The sequence below is a fragment of the Molossus molossus genome, unplaced genomic scaffold (genome assembly GCF_014108415.1).
Source record: "Molossus molossus isolate mMolMol1 unplaced genomic scaffold, mMolMol1.p scaffold_m16_p_1, whole genome shotgun sequence".
In the NCBI taxonomy this organism is placed as follows: Eukaryota; Metazoa; Chordata; class Mammalia; order Chiroptera; family Molossidae; genus Molossus; species Molossus molossus.
In genome coordinates this window covers 26,671,435-26,685,550 of record NW_023425344.1, presented here as the reverse complement: position 1 = coordinate 26,685,550, position 14,116 = coordinate 26,671,435, and the positions used below count along the sequence as shown (strand labels likewise).

Sequence of the window (14,116 nt, the reverse complement as noted above, 5' to 3'; positions counted from 1 at the left end):
AGTGGAAGAGAGTGAGTGCTATCTTTTAGACACTATTTGTGTGTCAAACAAGACGGCTGGTCCTCACAGAGAATTGCTTCTGAAACCCTGTGTGATGAGCCTAATATGCCTCCACAGTTGGATAAAACAGACTGCTGCATCCCAAAACCTTCCTGATAAGAATTCTCATTTATACATTTTGGGTGGGGGCAGGCTTTTCATTGATTGCAGAAGGCTGCATTTGAAGCAAGTTCAGTAACTGATTCTATAATGACCGCAGCACAGCAAGTGGCTTGGAGCTTTAGAGTCAGGCAGAGGAGGCTGTGAGTTCTGCCTTCACCACACACTAGCTGTGTGACCTTGGGCAAGTTTCTAAACCTCTCTGAGCTTCAGTTTCCGCACCAGGAAAACAGGGATAGTAGTGCCTTCTTCATAATCTGTAACGTTATGTAAATAACTTAGTAATCATGCAAAATCCTCGGTGTTAATTAAATGGTACCTATTATAATTACATTATTGACATTTGTTAATGTATTTCTCACAACGACCCTAAAAGGAGGAACTGTGATACAACTTTTAGAGTTATGAAAATGAGCGCATTGAGAGGTTAAGTAATTCCTCCAAGGATACTCATGGTGTAACTATTTCCACAATACTCAGTAAATGCTATGTAAGCAGAACTCAGGGAAGGAGAAGGTAATGCCTCAAAACTGAAAATAGAGATCTATTATGCACACACACTTAGCATAACAGCTGCAGCCAAATGCAAACCCAGTAAATGGTGCCCAAGTGTGATGGAACTGTGCCTGGAGAGTTCTACAACTCCAACTGTGCAAGGATTCAGAATGCCTGCAAGATCAACGGGTCTTGCTTACTGCTTAACAGAGAGAAGCGTTACTATTGCTACAGACACAAACTGCATTCACCGTGCGAGGAACAGTGTCCGAGTAGATAAGTCTTAACATGCTTTCCTAAGCACCTGAGTTGCTTCAGGGCCAGGAAATAAGGCAGGCTCAGGGGAGGAAAACTCATGTTATTCTGCATTGTTCCTCCTACCTCGGAAAGAGGGTTATAATGTAATCAGTTTATAAGCAATATATATATATTTTCAATGTGAGAGTAGATTACACACCCCGTGCTTAAGGTCCTGAGATGTTTTGGCTTATTGTTTTCATTTATTTTATTTTTAACAGTCTTCCGTTGGAAGAACTGTGGCTTCTGCAAGAAATATGCTGGTGATTTTAAACGGAGAGACTGTGAACTTATATTACTGAGCACTAACGGTCTGTGCATAGCTGCTCTACATACTGCCCGAGATCAGAACGTTGTATACTCCGGGTACTGAAGGGAAATCCTGGAGACTGAGTATGTATAGAAAACCAGGTCTTTCTCTTTCTCTCTCAGTAATCATAAATGTCATAAGGCTTCACGAAGCTATGTTTAGCCAGACTACTTTTTGTTTTCTTGGAGGGGAGGGGGTTGGCTAAAACGATGTGTCACAGCTGCCCAATCACATGGCCCAGACAGGGTGGCACAGATCATGAAGGACAACGAGAGCGACGTCAGAGCCAACTCTCCAGTGATGTACAAGGTGTCAGGAGTTTTAGTTGTTTGTCTGCTCTGGTAGAAAGCAACAATTTTTAAGAACGGAATCACAATGATGCAAATACATGTTTTCCAGCAGATTCTTTTTTTTCCTATTAAAAATTTATTTTTCAATTACAATTTACATTCAGTATTATTTTGTATTAGTTTCCTGTGTACAGCATAGTAGTTAGAAAATCATACACTTTACCAATGGTCCTCCAGATATTTAAGTACCCAATGGACACCAGACACAGTTATTACAATATTATTGACTGTATTCCCTATGCTGTACTTTATATCCCTATGACTATTTTTGTGATACCAATTTGTAGTTCTTAATCCCTTCACCTTTCCACCCAGTCCCCTCCACCCCCAGCAATTCCTCTCCTGGGTATATATCCAAAGAAACCCAAAACATTAATTCAAAGGAATATATACACCCCTATATTCATTGCAGCATTACTGCTAATAGCCAAGACATGAAAGTAACCTAAGTACCCATCAATAGACAAGTGGATAAAAAGTTGTGGTACACAAATACAATGGAATATTACTTTACCATTAAAAAAAGTGAAATCTTACCCCTTGCAACTTATATGTGGAATCTACAGAGCAAAATAAATGAACAAACTAGAAATAGCCAGGCTACTTTGATTTAGTTACTAGAATGTTACCATGTTTGTATAAAGAAGAGGGTTTAAGTTAACTAGGATGTTTATATCCATAAATTAGTTCAAAATAAAAATATGTTAATATGAACCATGATAATTAAAATATTAGGTAACAGAACAGAGTAAAAATATATAAGGAAATAAAAGTGTTTATATTGGTGTTACTATTTTACTATTAACGTTTCTTCTATTTTCAACAGCGATGAATCTCATTGTATGATCACATGTGATGGACGTAAGGCATCCACTGCAACGTGCTCAGAGAGATCTGGTGTGAGATCTGAATCATTTCTCCATGATTTTAACCTCTTTATAGTATAGGTGGTCTGAGAAGATTAAATGCACATTGATTATTTAGTATTGGAAGGTCTAAAAAAAAAAGTAAAAGTAGTTAACACAATGAAGGGACACAGAAGTCCCTCATTAAATGACAGCTATTATATCACTAAAAATACTTCTTCCTGTCACTCTTCCTCTTTTTCTTTGTTACCTTCCGGAGGGCCCTGGAATGGTTAGAGGGGAGAGGAGCCAGACTTAGAGCAACCCTACCTAGCTCAGATCCCACCTTCATTTCTTGCTCCCTGTGTGACCTTGGGCATGTGATTTAAACTTCCTGTGCCTCAATTTTCTCCTATGTAAAATGGGAATATAATGGAATGATAGCAAGATGAATCCACTGTGTTAGAGGAAGAAGGATTTAAAACTTGGGAAGTACTTAAGAGGAGAAAAGGGTCCCAGTCCTCCATCTCCTCCTCGCCTGTCTGCTCTGGTCTCCACTGATGGGTCCTTCCAAACATTATTTAAAGACGCCTTTTTCCCCCTCTCATCCTATCAGGCCCCCGAGGGCTGGAATTGACTCTTTGTTTTTCCATCTTTAAATGATCAACTTTTGTAACCACCTGTAACCACACAGAAACTTTCTTTAACATGACCCTTTCTCCTTTCTGTCCATTCCCTTCCTTAATCATTAAGCCCTTAGGGCATCAGATTCTGGTTGGTATCAAACTGTGTTAAGAACACAGCCTCAGATCTGTTGACCACAGAAACAGTTGGTCAAGCTAAAGATAACCCTGAGTTCAGCTGTGTTCCAGCTCCAGGCCCACGGAAGACCCTACTGACCACACGCCCACGAACCAGCGCAATGGCATGACTAACATCACGACCTGACACAATGATCCCTACTCTGGTCCCAACCAACCAGTCAAGTCCACGACCCCAACTCCTTTAGCCACCATGATTAATGACTTTCCCCCTATATAACCCACCCCCTGGAAGCCACTGGGGAGCCAGGTCTTCATGCATCAGCTCATCTGTGACTGTGGGTTTGGCACCATTTCCACAACTAATGAACCTCTAATTTGTTGCAATCTCCTGTTCACATTTGACTCGGCTTTGATGCATGCAGGTGAATGGACTCCTTCAGTCTGGTAACACTTTTAACGAAATGTCTGGCACATAGTAGCTTTTCAAAAAAAAAAAAAAAAAAGTAGAATTCTACTAAACTCCTCAGCTGGTCCCAGAAATACTTGGTGTGGTTCCAAAGAGAGGGGGTACCAACGCGGGGACCCAGTGTGTAGTCTGAGATGGGGGAAAATCTTTCATTAAAAGCATTGGACCAGAGTCCTGTAATTGACAGTTATGCTTCTCTCTCCGGTGTTCATATTTAATTTTGTTGTCTTTGTTTTTGGCCAGGTCTTCCCACTGAACTGTAGGTTCCATACGAGCAGCTTCTAAACCAGCAAACGGGGCACCTTCCTTCCATTTGCCTCTCCAAATGCGTTCCCACCCTTCTCCACCTGTTCTCTCCCCAAGCAGGAGGCTGATCTGTAGAAACTGGATCAACGGGCCCCCTGGTCCTCCAGCTTCCCGTGTGGACACTGGGATCCACAGCACGAGGCCAGAAAAAGACAGGAAAGAGAAGTTAGGGTCTTTGTGCCCCCAGGGTCCTGACTTGTAGGTTCCCCTCAGAGGGCCCTCACTGTATGACTCTGCGAATGTGCTTTTGTCTGGGTCCTTTGGACCTGGGTGATAACAGCTCCATGATTACTGGCACCAGGGAGCTGCACTATCCCTGGCATTTCTCTCCACTTTTCTCCCAGCTTTGTTGAAAGCCCCGTTCTTAAACCCTGTAGAAATATTCCAGTTTGAAAGTGCCATCTGTTTCCTGCTGGAACTCTGATTAATACAGTGCTCTAGCTATGAAAGGGAGAACCATAAACAACCGCACGTTTCCTCTGGCTACGCACCACACGGCAGCTCCTTCTCCCCTTTTATGCCCGACTGGGACCCAAATGCTTTCCCCTCCCTTCTCCCAGGCGGTTCCTATGGGTCTCTCCATGAACTCTGAGGCGACAGAGCGTCTTGCTCATTCTTCTCCTTCAGGGAGTTATTTTAAGAGAAAAGAGCTCTGTCAGAACTTATGGACAATGTTCTATTTCTTGTTTTTAGTTTTTATTTGCGGTTTTGTTTGGCACTTTTTGGAGGCATCATTTTGTTTGATTTTCTTCTGCGATCCATGTTTAAATTTAGTCACAGGTGATCATACAATCTGCATGGAAAGCAATACATTTTTCAAATGAAACTTTGCTCCTAACTTGATTTTTTTTTTTGCAGTGAAAACGTTTTAAATACACTTACAAACTTGCCATTAACAGGAAATGTAATGTAAAATAAATTATTTTGGAGATGACACAGATATAATGGAGATGCTTCTATTTTTCACTGTGTATTTCCTGCTATCTAGTCCAGATGTTTAAAACACATTTGGGGATAAGAAACATGTTCATTTACAATGAACTTGTTTTTACATTTTATTTCTGGAGGTTTCACGATGGGATATGAAAATGAATAGCAAACATTTTGTTAATTTCCTCCTTCTGCAGGTGTGGAAGAAAACTCTTCTTGTTTGCAAATCAACGCTTCTGTTTGGTGAGGAGGATGTTCTGCAGAAGTTTTCATGCCCTTGCTGTTTACTTTGGCTTCGAAAGGAACTGAACTCAAAAGGAAAGCAGATGGATAAAGGCTCCTGGACACAAATACACCTAAAACACAGGAAAGTCTAGTAGTGAATTCTACATCTTCTCTACTTAAAAGTATGGTTTAATATTAACCATGTATAGTTCTCTTTTATTTTCATTTTTCTTTGCATTCTGTCTTCCTTTTTTGTTGTTGTTGTTGTTAATCCTCACCTGAGAATATTTTTTTCTATCGATTATTATTATTTTTTTTTAGAGAGAGTGAAGGGAGGATTGGTTGACTCCCGCATGCACCCCGACTGGGGACGGACATCAAACCTGCAACCCAGGTACCTGTCCTTGACAGGGAATCACACCCGTGACCCTTTGGTCAGCAGGCTAATGCTCTAACCACTGAGAAACACTGGACAGGACCTGTCTTTTTTTTTTGATGTTACACAAAAGAGCCAAGTACAACGGGGTAAATGCCTATATGACGCCAGTCAGGTTTCTCTTACATTGTCCTAATGTTTGGACAGATGTGAAAATAAAATCAGGGGCTGAATCAGCTGCACAACACTGATAAATGCCCAAGGAAGTGAGTGCTGGTTTTCACCAAGGTTCAGCTGATCAAAACTCTCATACAGGCAGTAATGCATTTTGGAATTCATTGAAGTGCTAGTTTCAACTGATATCACCATGTTTCATCAATGTCTAGCCGCGTACTTGAAGAAAAACGTCACTTAACAAGTGTGGGTGTCTCACAATGGCTTTTGGCCAGCAAGGCTGTCATGCAGGCTCCACCAGGACAGGGAGAGCCAGGGCCAGGCCCGGGGCTGGCATCTTCTCTGCTGTGGGTGAAAGGAGCTCCCCTGATTTGGAGTGGTGGATGAGAAAACTCAAAGAACCAGTGTCAGGAATAGAAGGGTCACCACTGGGTATCCTACGGTTATTAATAAAGTAACAACACAATGTTATACACCATTTTATGCTAAAAAATCCAGTAACTTCAATGAAATAGACAAATTCCTTGAAAACCTCAATCTACCAGAATAAAGAGAAAATCTGTTTCTATTTAAAAACTGAATTATAAAATGTTCCCTCAAAGAAAACACTGGCCCACTGTACATTGGTATATTCTGTCAATCATTTAATGAAGAAATAATATTAATCTTACACAAACTATTTTTAAAAATGGAGGTGGTAGTAACAATTCTCAGCAGTACTGATACTCAAAACAGAAGAAAACCACAGATCAATATCCTTCATGAGCACAGACTGAAGGTCTTTAAAATATGAGCAAATCAAATTCATCAATATAAAAAAAGGAAATGCATCATGACCAAGTTAGGTTTATCCCAGGAAGGAAAGACTGATATAACATTTGAAAATAATGTAATTCACCACAATAACAGAATTAAAAAGAAAAATGTGTATGATCATTTCAAACGATACAAAAGAGCCTTTGATTAAATTCAAACCCATTCATAATAAAAGCCCTTAGAAAGTTAGAAATAAACTGGAACATTCTCAATCTGATAAAGGGCAACTGCAAAAAAAATAAACACTAACATCATACTTTATCATGAAACATTGAACACTTTTCTCCTTAAGATTGGGAACAAGGAAAAATATCTGCCCTTATCATCACTTGTGTTCTGTAGCTAATTCTGGAATACAGTAAGCTACTGTAATAGGCAAGAAATAGAAATAAAATATATAAAGACCTAAAGAAGAAGAAATATAATCTTTTATTTCCAGATGACATGATTGTGTATCTAGAGAATGATAATGAATTTACAAAAGAATTACTGACAAATCTTCAAAGCCTTGTGCTAAGTGACAGAACCCAGATGAAAGAGTACCTATCGTATGATTCCATTTGAATGAAGGTCAAAGGTGAAAATAATCATCGGTGATGGAAATCAGAAGAGGGGTGTTTATGTAGGTGGGGAACACAGGAATAGGTTAATGGAAATGTTGTATAGCTTCGTTTGGGTGTGGTTACACAAGTGAGCGTATTGTCAAAACTCATCAAATTGTGCCCTTGAGACCTATGCATCTCATTGCTTACAAAAGGACTGATAGAAATAAGATTGTGGATTAAACTTCCACTTTCTACTTTTCTATTCCAGACATCAGTTTTGCATGCCACACACTCTCTACTTAGTCGTATAACAACTATTGAGAGTAGCATGAATGGAGACAAGAATCTGGATGTCCTTACTCAAACCAAACTGGGGCAGGCATCACCATTTTCAACTGAAAATTGGGAAGGTTTGGGCCTGGAGGGTGGATACCGTGTACCACATGGCATACACACTGATCCCTCCATGTGAGCAGGGGACGAAGGTGTGGCTGGTGTGGTGCATACAGAGCCCAGCAGCGTCAGGGTACCAGTGTGCCCAGCTAGACCAGCTTTGGACCTTCTGCCTCACCTCTGACAGATATGAACCCCCAACTGCTCCTGCCAAACTGGTGAATTCTGCACCTGTGCTGCCTCCAGCAAATGCAAAGACTGCAAATGCACCAGCTGCAAGAAGAGCTGCTGCTCCTGCTGCTCCGTGGGCTGTGCCCATTGTGCCCAGGGCTGCGTCTGCAAAGAAGCATCTGACAAATGCAGCTGCTGTGCATGACCTCGGGGGAGAGCCTGCTCCCAGAGGTAAAGAGAGCAACATGTTCAAACCTGCATTTTATTTTTCATTCCACCCTGACCCATTTGCCACATTCTCTTTTCTATGGAATATGTGAGAGATAATAAGAATTGCTAACTTTAAAAAACATCTTATTTGCAACTGTAATACAATTATGTGTTCTTTCCTCTAGCCAAAGATACAAGCCATTATATTTAATTCCTACAACAACATCAATACACATATATACTACATTATACTAATAAAATAAATCTCATAATGGCAAGGGAATTCTTCAGAGACTGGGCTTAAAAGTCACTGCTTTGGGCCCTGGCCGGTTTGGCTCAGCAGTTAGGGTGTCAGCCCGTGGACTGGAGAGTCCTGGGTTCGGTTCCTGCTAAGGGCACGTACTTCGGTTGCAGTTTGTTCCTGGCCCCAGCTGGGGTCGTATGGGTGGCAACCACTTGATGTGGCCCTCTCACGTCAATGTTTCTCTCTTCCTCCCTCTCCTCCTCCTGCTCTATCTGAAGATAAACACAAAAATGTCCTTGGGTGAGGATGAAAAAAAATTTTTTTTTAAAAAGTCACTGCTTTGGCAAATCAGGAATTCACTCTAACTGACCTTATTTGGCTAAAAATGGACTCTTCTTTCATCAGTTAATGGAAATACAGCCTGATGATTTATTTCTATTTGTCAGATGAGCAACACTTAACTGTGAATACTGATGGGCAAAGTTAGGTGTTTGGGAGAATCCTGGCCCAGACACTCACTTGCCTCTTAAGCTTGATTACTACATCTGCACTGACTACCTGCTTCCCGTCACCCTCATTGTATCAACCCGTCATGCATATGGCTCCTAGAATAACTTTCTTAACATCTGACTTTCTCAGGCCAAACATCTGTTTCCCCTAAATCTTACTAAGTAGCCTTTGTAAAAGCTCTTAATAATTATAGGATATTAATAATGCCAATGAATGATCTTACTGGATAAAAGAACCACATGTCCATCTATATTTGTAATTTCAACATTCTAGCTATTTATTGCAATGCTGCATATTCACCGGGTGCCTGGCTGACCAGGTACTGTCCGAGGTGCTTAGAGTCTATATAGGAATATAAAGCTCTATCTTTAATAGTTAACAGTGAATTTGGGAGCAAGGCATAGCCGTCAGATAATGGAATCAATAATGCAAAAGGTCTCTGATTAAAAATCACTATTTAAGCAATAATCTCCCTAGGAGTTCATTCAGGACAGCTTCCTGTAGGAGGCAGACCTTAAAACTGAAACGTGAATATGGGAGGGTGGGGTACAGAAAGAAATCAGCTAGCTGGTAGAATGCTGCCCAATTATGGGAGTTTTGGCAAATCAGGCTCTTGAGTTCACACTTCTTCCCACAGGTGGTGAAGGGTAGTTTAGACGTTTCTGGGTGGAGAAGGAGTATAAAGAAATTATTATTTTTTAATACAAAGCTATCTTCTCCCTATAGAGGACTCCTATAGGAAATAAGACAAGCCATGTGAACAGGTAAGGGTAGAAGCAGATTTTAAGAAGAGTAGACAGCATCTGAGAAATAAGAATTGGAGGCAACCACACAGTGATCTCATAACACCACTCAGAATTCTCATCGTATGCAGTTATTTCTATTTCTGTGTTCCTCTCCCTCATCAGACATGAAGTCCTTGCAGGCAGAACTTATTAACCACTTTAACTTTATCAATTATTGTTTTTAATTATGTTGCAATAATAATTAATATTAATTCCTGGCATATGACAGGGACTAAAAAATCTGTGTTTTTAAAGACTACATTAAAACCAAGAGGCATTTCAGGACTCTGGTCCCAGGATTTTTATTATTCCAAATTTACAGCCTTTAACTTCTGCAAATCTATAGATCGTGGCTAGATGCATCGTTGGGTGAAGTCCTCAATTCAAAGGCCACAGTCTCATCCTAATGGGCACTACATTCCCTAGAGAACAGGCACCTGCATTAGAGGTTCAAGATACTTCTTTTGCCCTGATAGGTTCTTATGAATTCTTAAAGTTGGAGGCTCTAATGGAATTTACACCGTCAAAGGTAGCATCGCTTTCCTCCGATTCCTCCTCCTTGCTCTCTCTCCACAGCTCTTAACCTCCCTCCTCGAAGCGCGAGTCGGCTCCTTAGAATGAGTGACCGCTCTCACTATGCATACATAATCACAGCAAAGCCCCCAATAACTAATTCAGTGAGTGACTGGCTAAATGAATCATTGTAAGGTATGGTAAAACTGCTATTCCGCAATGACAATTTCTAATTAATGTGAACATGAAATATTTATGACTTAGAGTAACAGCGGCACAGAACTGCCTCCCAGAACCAGGAGGCAATTCTGCGTAAAATTTAGTTATCTGTTTCTCCAAGTTTCCTTTATGGTTGTATGCATTCCGTAACAACCCATGCTCTTTGTTGTCTTTTTCTATCTAAATTCTACTCATCTTTTAAGTCCCAGCTCAAGCTATGATATTTTCTCAAGTTATTAAGCTCTAAAGTATACTTCATATCTCTGAAATTTGAGCCCTTATTTTAATTAACCTTAAGCTGCCTTCAGATATCACTTCTTCTACAGTGTTATTTTCAACCCAATGTAGCACATTTGCTATCAGTGTTGCACAGTTCTGGGTGCTCGGTGGGAGGGGTGGGGTGAAAATGAGAAAGACAGAAGCACTTCCTTTCAGGATTCATATGTCAGTGTAATGATCCAAAGCCTGTAATGTACGATCAATGCTGTGAAAGAAAAACAGAGAGGATAAGTAACCGAGAAGATAAGTAACGATGTTGTGATCAGGAATGATATAAATTAAGATGAATATAAATAAAACAGAATGAGGTTTGAGAAGAACTCACACCAAATTGGTGCCTACAGCAAGTATTATTTATTCTATCTAACCCCTTTCATCTTTTAAAAAGTTATTTCCCCACTTCTGCTCCACAGCTTCAACACATGACCATCTGGCCACAGGGATCTGTCTAAGGGGTTCGACATGTGACCTAAGCCAATCAGAGTTCTTCTCTTAGAAGTTTTTTTCAAAATCTTATTAAAGCCGTAAAATTGTAACCCTGAAGTACCCGGGGCCTTGCCCACTTCTGCCAAAGTTAGAAGACAGCCTAAGAGAATTTGGTAGGGATATAGAAAGAAGCAAAAACAGGCAGCCAGTCCTGATGGTGTTCAAGTTCCTAACTGCTATGGACCAAATGTTTGTGTCCCTCCAAAACCTATATGTTAAAGCCATAATCTCCAACGTGATGGTATTTCGAAGTGGGGTCTTTGGGAAGTGACCCCATGATGGGATGAGTGTCCTTGCAGGATGAGAGAGACCAGAGCCCCCTCTCTCTGATATAGCAAGAAAGGGTCCATGGTCCAACATTAATCCAAAAAGTAAACTCTTGCCCTTGCCAGTTTGGCTCAGCAGTAGAGCATCAGCCTGTAGAATAATGAGTCACGGGTTCGATTTTGGTCAAGGGCATGAACCTTGGCTGCAGTTTGTCCCGGCCCTGGTCAGGGTCATGCGGGAGGCAACCAGTGGATGTGTCCCTCTTGCGTCCATGTTTCTCTCTCTCTCCCTCCCACTTTATCTGAACAAAAATGAAAAAATATCCTCCGGTGAGGATTAAAAACAAATAATAATAAGTAGGCTCTCTCTGGAAATCAAATCTCCTGGCACCTTGATCTTGGACTTCCGAGCCTCTGGAACATTGAGAAACACATGTTTGTTGTTTAAGCCACCCAGCCTGTGGGGTTTGGTTATAGCAGCTTGGGCAGACTAGGACACGGATCCTAGCTGTTTCTAGGCCTTGCCCCTTACACAGTTCACGTCCTTGAGTCCATCAAGTCTCCAGATCTTGCTTAAGGGAGTTTGAGCTGGGTTTCTGCCACCTGCACACAAAGTGTGCCAGCGCATCTGGGGAAATTAGAAATGCTGAAAGGAGAAGAGAGCACGGAAGACTGGCCTTGAAGGGTGGCTAGGCGTCTGAAGAGTGAACAGGATACAAGGGCGTTCACTAGCACAGGCAGAGGCGAGGGGAAGGACAGGACTGGCCAGAAAGGATGCACTTGGAGGTTTGATGGAGATGGGATAGAAGAGGAGACTGTGGCACTGTTATGGGATCTTGAAATTGAGGCTGTGAAGACATGGTCCCCTTAAAGCCCCCTGTGTCGTGGTAGGCTAAATGGTGAGCCCCAAAGATGTCCCCATCCTAATCCCGGGGAACCTGTGAGTGTTGCCTTATGTGGCAAACGGGACTTTGCACGTGAGATTAATTGAAGAGTCCTGAGATGGGGAGATTATTCTGGATTATCTGGGAGGGCCTGATATAATCACAAGGGTCCTTAGAAGAGGAAGGCGGAAGGGTTAGGGCGAAGGGAAGAACTGTGATGATGAGAGCAGAATCAGAGGAGATGGGACATTGAAGACGAAAGACAGTGGCCATGAGCCAAGAAATGCAGGCAAACTCTGCAATCTGGAAAAGGCAAGGAGACGTTCTCCCTTTAGCCTCCAGAAAGCACGCAAGCCTGTCAACACCTTGACATTAGCCCAGTGCAACCGAATTCAGTCTTCTGATCTCCAGAACTGGCAGATAATAAATCTGTGTTGTTACAAGCCACCAATTGTAGTGACTTTTCATAGAAGCAATAGGAAACTAATGCAAATGTTTTATGTATATTAGATGCTTTCTAACTTTGCAGAGGTCAATGTCAGTAGCTACTGTAAGCTCCCAGGTGTAAATCCATACTTCTGTGTGTCTTTACACAGCGACTGTGCAGAGGAGGGTGAATTAAACCTCACTAGTTGGTATAATTCACCTCAAGTCACCCAATTAGAAGTGTATCATTTTATATCTCGACAACAACAAAAAAGGTCTTAGCCTTTTCTTAGAAAGAATTACTCAGTGGTACCCTGACCATCACAAAGTATTCCTTCTTTTCCTTCTGCCGCTCAAGTCAAGGATAGGCTGGACTTGGGCTTGAAACGTAATCGTTTGTTTTGGTCCAATTTTCATATTGAAATATATGTCAATTTAGGCATTTAATGGCTGGGAGACATATTTTGTGTTTCATGCTACCTCGCAGATTCTATAAAAATACCCTCCAGTCTGGCCGATGTGGCTTAGCGGTTGAGCATCAACCCATGCACCAAGAGATCACTGGTTTGATTCCTGGTCTGGACACATGCCCAGGTTGTGGGCCTGATCCCCAGTAGGGGGCATGCAGGAGGTGGTCAATCAATGTTCTCTCTCATCGATGTTTCTCTCTCTCTCTCCCTCTCCCCTACTCTCTCTCAAAAAAAAAAAAAAAAAAATCAATAAAGGAAAAAAGAAAAAAAACGCCACCCTCCAGCATAGTTTGACAGTAAAGCTGTGTGGCAGCAGAGCCACGCCAAACACACGATGCTCGGCATTGTATTTTTTACTTTGCAGATATTGTTTTGATTCAAATATATTAAATGTCTAAAATATTAAAAGCATACTAATACATCAAAATATGATCAGTCTTTTATAGAACTTAAATGAGAAGTTGATTATTGACATGTATACATGAATTAATAAAAAGGGGCTAAATCCTGGATTTATTTTTGCTTCTGACTTTACTTCTTACAGAATAAAGCTTCATTTTTACATCTTTTAAGCTGTTGAAAATGTCTGGTTCTCTGTTAAGGGCATTTGTTTTGATTTGACCATGCAGAGCGGGGAATTTCACAGGCTACAACCTTAACCGCTTTGAAATACAGATCGAAATATCTGTTTGACACAGGGACACATCCAGATATAAATACATTCAACCTCCTTGGGCAAGAATCTCCAGAACACTGAGTTCAGTGGCTGTGTAACAAAATGACCTATTTAGGGAAAAGGTCAGCTGGTTATAAAAAAAAATAAAAACGATAAAACAACTCCAGGATGAAGGGGGATAAAGAAACAGCATTGCACCTAAGGGAGAGACTATCCAAGCACACGTCCACCAGAAGTAAAGCAAGCTCCTCTGAAATGCCAGGGGTTCTGAAAAACACAGGGGGTTTATGCCAGCTACTGAACCGCCAGCAAGCCACTCAAACCCTCCACGTCTTCCTGCCATACGGGAAGGGGCTGAGAAAACGTCACCTATCACATCTGAATTCAGCCAGGCACTAAATTACGGTGACAGCTATCTGTTGAATTGGTAGTCAATAGACAGACTGAACTCTCTCTTGGTTTGAAATGGTTTAGTTAGTTCAATCTAAGATGAATGAAATAGCTATTAACTGTCTTGTTCTCCTAT

At 41.3% G+C, this 14,116-nt stretch overlaps 2 protein-coding genes across 2 annotated transcripts in view; one reads left to right on the top strand and one right to left on the bottom strand.

Moving 5' to 3' along the window:
* Nucleotides 1-14,116, bottom strand: part of NWD2 (NACHT and WD repeat domain containing 2) — a 164,968-nt gene that overhangs the window by 128,468 nt on the left and 22,384 nt on the right. The gene's annotated exons all lie outside the window — the stretch shown is intronic.
* Nucleotides 1,520-7,827, top strand: LOC118636305 (metallothionein-2-like). Its single transcript, XM_036271384.1, has 2 exons — nt 1,520-1,602; nt 7,647-7,827. Exons 1-2 carry the CDS (start codon nt 1,520-1,522, stop codon nt 7,825-7,827), a joined length of 264 nt encoding a protein of 87 aa, XP_036127277.1.

Coding starts and splice junctions, on each gene's coding strand:
- LOC118636305 (XM_036271384.1), top strand. CDS start 1,520: ATGAAGGACAACGAGAGCGACGTCAGAGCCAACTCTCCAGTGATGTAC. Junction 1,603..7,646: donor TTAGTTGTTTGTCTGCTCTG/GTAGAAAGCAAC, acceptor ACAGATATGAAC/CCCCAACTGCTCCTGCCAAA.